This window comes from Acanthisitta chloris, unplaced genomic scaffold, assembly GCF_000695815.1.
Source record: "Acanthisitta chloris isolate BGI_N310 unplaced genomic scaffold, ASM69581v1 scaffold13559, whole genome shotgun sequence".
NCBI classification, from domain to species: domain Eukaryota; kingdom Metazoa; phylum Chordata; class Aves; order Passeriformes; family Acanthisittidae; genus Acanthisitta; species Acanthisitta chloris.
In genome coordinates this window covers 9,254-16,777 of record NW_008689861.1, presented here as the reverse complement: position 1 = coordinate 16,777, position 7,524 = coordinate 9,254, and the positions used below count along the sequence as shown (strand labels likewise).

General features: G+C 55.0%; 1 protein-coding gene across 1 annotated transcript; it reads right to left on the bottom strand.

The window, feature by feature from the left end:
• Nucleotides 1-1,040: 1,040 nt before the first annotated feature.
• WNT11 (wingless-type MMTV integration site family, member 11) lies at nucleotides 1,041-4,201 on the bottom strand. Its single transcript, XM_009081595.1, has 5 exons — nucleotides 4,131-4,201; nucleotides 3,820-4,046; nucleotides 2,828-3,105; nucleotides 1,636-1,928; nucleotides 1,041-1,215 (listed from the first exon to the last, which is right to left on the bottom strand). Exons 1-5 carry the CDS (start codon nucleotides 4,199-4,201, stop codon nucleotides 1,041-1,043), a joined length of 1,044 nt encoding a protein of 347 aa, XP_009079843.1.
• Nucleotides 4,202-7,524: the final 3,323 nt, after the last annotated feature.

The window sequence follows — 7,524 nt, the reverse complement described above, 5'->3', positions numbered from 1 at the left end:
GGTTGTCCTAGGAAACAAGTCAGAGAGAGTTAAGATATGACATATTTATTTACACCAGAATCCCATTTACAGGCAGGACAGAGACTAAAGCTTCATTCTGACTTCCCATGGCCCTGGAGCTGTTCCTTTCTCCAGGCCAGAGCACACCTGGCACTGAGGGGGTGGAAGGAGTGAGCTCAGGACCTCAGTGGTCTAAAAGAAAGAGCAGGAAGGACAAGACATGAGGATTCTACATGTTGATTGAGATTTCACCTTCGATATGAGTCCAGAGGGCAGAAGTTACAGTGATGCCATGCCTGGGTTGGTCATACACACCTGGCAGGGGCAGTTTGCTGTGCTGCCCAGTTCAAACCCACCTGGAAGGCTAGTTCTCCAGGCTGCTCAAGTTCAATCCCACCTGGAAGGTGCAGTTTTGATGTGTTTTGCAGCCTCCAGGACCTCTCCTGCCTCTGCTCTGTCTGCTCTCATCCATCTCCATGCAGCTCATGGGGAGGATTGGTGAATCCTGACTCCTGGACAATAACTGGTCCTACAAATGCCCAACCCTGATCATCATTCAGCTATTGCAAAGGACACTGGACCGGTGTTTGCTCCTTCCAGGGTGGTGGGTGAACCCACAGCAAAATTGTCCCCGGAGGAGCTGCCCATGACCCCTCACCTGCCACAGGTCTGTGCCCTCACATCCTTCTCCCAGTGGATAACTCCCCCCATCCCCATCCATCACTCCTGGCTGTCAGGGGCTGTCAGAAACCTCCTGCCAAGGGACAATGGTCCTCATTCAGCCTGGAGAGTGATCAATGCCTTGTCCCAGCTGGAGACAAGGCTGGAAGAGGGAAGCTCTTTGTCCTGCCCCAAGGTCTTGGTCCAAGACTTCCTGATGTCCATGTGTGATGTTTTCCATGGCAATGCAAGAGGCCAAACTTCCTGCTCAGCCCCTTCCTTGCTCAGAGCATCCCTTGGGATCAGTGTCGTCTTGGGATCTCCAGCTGCTCCTGGTGGGTACCAACACAAGTTCTCCCTCCTGGGGTGCCACCGGGGACTCATTTGCAGACATATCTCTCCACCTGGCGCCGACACTTCCTGCACACCACGTGGCAGCACCAGTGGTACCTGCAGTGACACCTCTCCACCACCTCCTCCATGTAGGTGTTGTAGCCACGGCCACAGCACAGCAGGTCACAGCTGTCACTGCCCACTGAGGTCTTCTTGCACTGCCTGTGGAGATAGGAGGGTGTGGGAGCTGCGCACCATGGGGGTGGTGGTGGTCACAGCCTTCTGCCCTGGTCTCCTCCCAGACCTTCTTGCCCATAGCAGGAGGCAGTGGAATCATAGAAGCATGGAGTGGTTTGGGTTGGAAGGACCTTGAAGACCATCTCAATGCTCTCCATGGCTACAGGATGAGCTCCAAAATGTCCCTCTGGAACCAGATAGTCTTTAAGGTCCTTCCCAACCCAAACCACTCTGCGATTCCATGAAATCTGCCTTCCTGCCTTTCTTGGACCTTCCAGATGCAAAGGCTCCCCATGGTGTCCCATCTGAGAAGTGACAGCCCATCCACAGCAGCTCCCCAGGACATGTTCTCAACCCTGTCCTACAGACAGTCATGGAATTAGAGGCTGAGTTAGAGCTTCTTACCTGTCCTGTGTCCCCACAGAGCCCAGGAGGAGATTTGGGGTGCAGTAGTCAGGAGAGTTGATGAGATAGACCAGATCTGTCTCTGTCACTGGCCTGACATCCATGTCCTTGGGCACCAGCTGCTTCCTGGGCCCCACCAGCCGGTGGCTTACCTTGATGGCCACCAGGTACTTGGCCTTGAGCTCAGAGGCAATTTCTTCCAGGTTTGGCAGCCCCTTCCAGCAGGTCCTCACTGAGCAGGAGCCTGAAACACCATGGCACTTACACTTGGTGTCCAGGGAGTCACTCAGCACCTGCAGAGAACAGGAGAGTTGGATTCCTCCTGGTCCCCAACCCATGGATTGACCTGCAAGGGCATCCTCGTGATAATATGGGGCTAAAAATGTAGAGTATAAAAATGTATCCATCTCAGATCCATATCGGAGCCAGATTTGGATCTGTGCCCCTGACTCTCAGAGCTCTTCAATAAAAGCACCCATATAATCATTCAGTGATTATGTGTTTTCTACGCTAACACCTGGGGATTTCCAGGAGATGGAAGAGTTCAGATCTTTGTTGTCACCTTCAAATGGATATCATGGGGCAACCAGGGGCTCAGCTCTGCTTCAACCTTACTCCATGGTCCTTGGGGAAGGACCTGGAGGTTTCCCAAGCCTCACCTGAGGAGCAGAAGGGCACCAAAGCCCAAAAACCAGCTGGGCTGGAGAGCTCAGCTGGAGCAGGGCAGGACCAGACTCTGCTTCCAGTAGGAAGGGGGGGAAAAAAGCACTGGGAGTACTGGTGTGAGGTGTCAGATACCTCATGCTGGCGGTAGAGAGGGTGTGGGAGGTTTGGGGTGGGAAGCAGCAGGGGATGGATGCAAATGCATTTGTTAACCCTTTAGGTGCCTCCTGATATTTAGGGCAGCATCCCACCAGCCTGGCTGCATCTACTGCCTGGAATTGGGCACCTCTGCACACCCAGGATACCTTGAGATGTCCTGGGGACTCCATCCCCACCACTGAGACTGCTACAGTCCTGGAGGGCTCCTAACCCACCAGTGTGGTCTGGAGCAGTCCCAGTGGGCTCCATACTCACCAGTCCAGGCTGCCACAATCCTGGTGGGCTCCATACCCACCAGTGTGGCCTACAGCAGTCCCAGTGGGCTCCCCACCCCCAGCAGACTCCCTCAGCCTGGGGTGCTGGTACCCACCCTGCGTCCCATGACACTGTTGTGCAGGTTCATGGCCTTGAGCCTGCGTGTCCCTGACTTGCTGGACTTCCAGGAGCTGTCAGCAAAAGCAGCACCAAGCTGGAGGCCGTAGTGCAGGTTGTCTCCACAGCCACCCCACCTGGAGCCTGGGCTGGGCACCTCAGCAGGGATGGAGCTGCAGGAGCAGAGTGGGAGCTCCCCAGAGGCACAGGCTCGGGCGATGGAGTGGGCAACAGCAGCAGCAGCCAGGGCATACACAAAGGCTGCTTCCCGTGTTCCTGGGGACAACAGAGGAGATGTCCTTCCTCCCTGCCCACCCACACACTCCTCTCAACCGTCTCCCCGTGTAATTGAAGCGTTGGGTTGTTTCCTTGCATCAGGAGAAAGCTAAGGAGTTTGCTCGCACTGTGGTGTTAACCTGTGTGCTCATGTCCATGTGGTGCAGTCACCAGCTCTGGAGGTGTTTAAGATGTGTCTGGATCTGGTGCTGGAGGATGTGGTTTAGGGGTTCCAGCAGTGACAGGTTCATGGTTGGACTTGATGAGCTTAGAGGTTTTTTCCAGTCTTGATTGTTCTGATTCAATTTCCCTGTTGTGGTGTTGAGGCACTGGGATATTGCCCAGAGAGGTGGTGGAGTCACCATCCCTGGAGGTGTTTAAGATGTGTCTGGATCTGGTGCTGGAGGATGTGGTTTAGGGGTTCCAGCAGTGACAGGGTCATGGTTGGACTTGATGCTCTCAGAGGTCTCCCCCAGCCCTGATGATTCTATGACTCTATATACAGCCTGTTCCCACCTCTTCCCCCTTATTTTTGGAGCTGTTTGAAATGGAAGTTACTGTCTGTCACCTCCCACAGATGGAAGTAGCACAAGATTAACACCATGTAAAGGCAATAGATAGTTCCCAAACATCTCTCCAAGGCAGAACTGCCACAGAACAGCACTAAATCGGTGCCACCCTAGGATGGGGCAGAGCAGGAGGAGCATCCCTTACCTTTCAGCAGCTCAGGCCCAAAGCTGGGGGCACTCTGGATGGAGGAGCAGTTCCACCTCATGTCTGTGAAGGTGTGCTGGCAGATCCCCTGGGTGTGCTGGGCAGCACGGACGATGCTGGGCATCACCTCCACGTTCCGGCGGCACAGCTGGACCTGCTCTGGCACCAGCAGCCTGCAGTGCTGGCTCTCATTCCAGGCCACCCCCCTGGCACTCTCCAGCAACCCCCTGCGGGGATAAGAAGGGGTCAGGGGGGTGGAGACCATGGGCAACCCTTGGGCACCCAAGGAGAACCCCAAGGTCACTACCCACAGCCACTGGATGGCTGAGGAGAGACTCAGCTGGCAGAGCAGCGCCGTGGCAGCAGCTCTGGGGTGGCCCATGGCTAGGGTTGGGAGCAGGGATGGGGACTGGGATGCAGCTGGAGCTGCCCAGCGCAGCCAACCCCGTTAATAGCGGCGGTGCTGGGTCCTCCCCCCCGGGTCCTTCCCCCCCAGGGAGAGGAACAAAGGCAGTTTCGGTGCCATTCCCAGCGGGTTAGGGACACGGAGGGGGCGGAGGGAGGGCCAGAGACTGTTTGCAGCGATCAGCCCCAAAACAGCACCTGGGAGGGGTTAAGGGGTGAGCAGCTGTGGGATCTTCCTCCTGCACGGCCAAGGGCACAACTGACCGTGTGCCCAAGTGCCACATCCACATGGCTATGAAATCCCCCCAGGGATGAGACTGCAGCACTGCCCTGGGCAGCTGTGCAGGGCTGGACAGCCCTTTCCAGGAAGGAATTGTCCTGAATATCCAACTAAACCTCCTTTGGCACAACTTGAGACCATTTCTTCTATTGCTTGTAACTATAGAATCATAGATTTTAAGGATTGGAATGGAGCTCAGAGATCACCCAGCCCCAACCCCTGCCCTGGGCAGGGACACCTCCCACCAGAGCAGGTTGCTCAAGGCTCAGCCAACATGGCTGTGAACACTGCCAGGGTTGGGGCAGCCACAGCCTCCCTGGGCAACCTGGGACAGTGTCTCACCACCCTCACAGGAAAAACTTCTGCCTAACAGCTGACCTAATTTTCCCTTCTTCAATTTGTCCCCATTGCTCCTTGTCCTGTCCACCAGCACCCCCAGGTCCTTCCCACAGAGCTGCTCTCCAGCAGGTCAGTGCCAACCTGTGCTGGTGCTTGGGGTTATTCCTCCCCAGAGGCAGGACCTGCTCTTGCCCTGGTTGAACTTCGGAGGTGGCAGAAAGGAGACACCAGGAGCTGGTTGGGATGACCCTTCTATGGCTTCATGTGCCTGTCACAAGGTGTTTGAATCAATCCCTTCTGTAAGACAAAAACCAAAAGTGCTGCTTGGCACAGTCCAGACCTTGAGGAACCAGGTAGGCTGGTGGTTTCCCTCAGTGGGAGGTGACATTTGAGCCACCAGCCCAGCTGACAGCAGGTTCTTTTGGAAGCAGTTGGAGGTTGAAGGCCACTCTATGGGCTTTCACTTTCTCCCTGGCTGGGCAACTTCCTCTCTCACTGGGAGGTGCTTTCCCTGTCCAGGGCATGACTGGGTGGGTTAGTTGGCACCAACTCATGACCTCTGCCCATGAGAGGACATAGCTTGGTGGTTGGTTAGTGTCACCTCACTATCTCCCTTTGACTTGAGATCACATGCACTAAAATTGGATTGAATTGTTGCCCTTCCCAAACTATTCCCTTGGGATGAAAAGGCCAAGGTGCCTTGTGCTGGAGCACTGGGTCCTGGACAGAATCCTGCCAGGACAGCACTGAGGTCACTCCCAAATCCCAAGCAGAGTTGGAAAGGGATTGATTAAAGGGTAGAGGGAAAAGAAGGAGAACAAGGGCTAAGCCAAGTCTATACTCCCCAAACACCAAACCCTCTGTGTGGTTTGGCCCCAGGATGAGGACTAAGATAATTAGATAACAATAGGTTGTCCCTTTTGCTGGGATAACTGACTCCCTCAGGGCTCAGTGCTGGGGCCAACACTGTTCAACATCTTTGACAGGGAAGCTGCCAGGGGTGCACAGGACCCTTCTGTGTGACCTTGGTGCTGTCACCTCAGGGCTTGGGCTGAGGTTGGATCTTTGGCCATTTCTCACATTGTCCTGGTGAGGGACCATGGTCAGATTAGCCTCACACAGTGACAAAGCTCAGCTTCTACCTCTCTTGGCTCAGTTCACTCCTGCTGGTCCTCAGGTGTTCTGGAAATCCTTGGAATCCCTTCCCAAACATGTTTTTTGGAGATCCTTCTCTTCCCTTGACACACAGACACAATTGTCCACACTTCTCCCTCATGTCCCTCCAGCCCTGAGGACTTTGGTGTTATGAAATCAGAGTCTCTAAGTTCCCTTTTCAACCTCAGGCCCCCAGGGGATATTGGGGGGAAATCTCAGCACTTTTTGGAGGGATCAGGAATTTTCTGACCAGGAAAAGCTGCTCTTGGCAGCATTGGGAGGTGCCTGGGTGCTTTTGGGGGCATCATGTGCTCAGAGGGCAGAGGGTCACCCAGGACATGCCAGGCAGGAGGTGCCAAGGGAATCCTGAGTGTTGGGAGTGTCTAACTGGAGACCTCCTCCTTTAGGCTCCAGCCAGAGGGATGCAGGAGCTCCAGTAGCTTCCAGGCCCTCTGCCCTGGACTACTCTGTGGTGGATGGGTGTCCTGCCTGGAAGAGCTGCTTAGCTGCTGGTTGCTCCAGAGTGTTCCAGTGCCACATCTCTGCTGGGAGATGAGAGGTCTGGGTGGGAATGTGGCTCTGTTGGAGATACTCATCCTTCTGGGGTGATTTTCTGCCTGGAGCAGCCACACATGGCCCAAGGAAAAGGGACCACCAGCACAGACACACCCTAGGACACCAGTTTTGGTCCTCTGACCTCTTCTGAGTGAGACACCAAGGTGGGAAAAGCACAAGTCCACTCTGTGTGAAGGGAGGAAGGTCTGGGATTGCTACCCAGGGAAGGTTGTTCCTGTCTGTAGCAGCACTTAGCACCCCATGGGACACTTTCCTCCCCTCCTCTGGTCACTGACACCCCCAGACCCACCATGGTCAGTGCAGGCTGAGCTCAGGAGATGAACATCAGGGACACACAACCACCCTGGGGCACGTGGAGCTCAGTCCTGTCACTGCCCAGGCTGTCCCATCCACAGGTGGCTCTGAGAAGGGCCAGAATGGAGCTTGGAGCAACCTGGACTAGGGGAAAGTGTCCATACCCATGGCAGAAGGTGGAATGAGATGAGCTTTAAGGTCCTTCCAACCCAACCCATTCCATGCATCTAAGAGCTTCCCAACCCAACCCCTTCCATGAATTTAAGAGCTCCCCAACCCTATCCATTCCATGATTCTAAGAGCTTCCCAACCCAAAGAGCCCCAAGCCCTGCACAAGGAGGGACTCTGCTCTGTGTGGTGTCAGGCCCAGAAAGGAGAGGGAACATTGCCACTTTCTGGCTACTAGTTTGGCTCTTGAGAGCCACCACGTCCTCTCAGGTCCCTGGAGAAGCTGATTCCACCAGCTCCTGGTGCCAGCAAAGCTCACCTTGTGCTTCATCCCCCATCCAGGTAAGCTCCTCGAGGTGTGGGTGGTGTCTTGTTCTGGCACATGGAGGATCTCCAGGGGGTTGCTGTAGCCAGGATGTAGTAGGGTTGGATAGCAGCTGGAAGGCAGGAACATCTGGATTTGGGATCCCAGGAGATTCAGGAGCTGT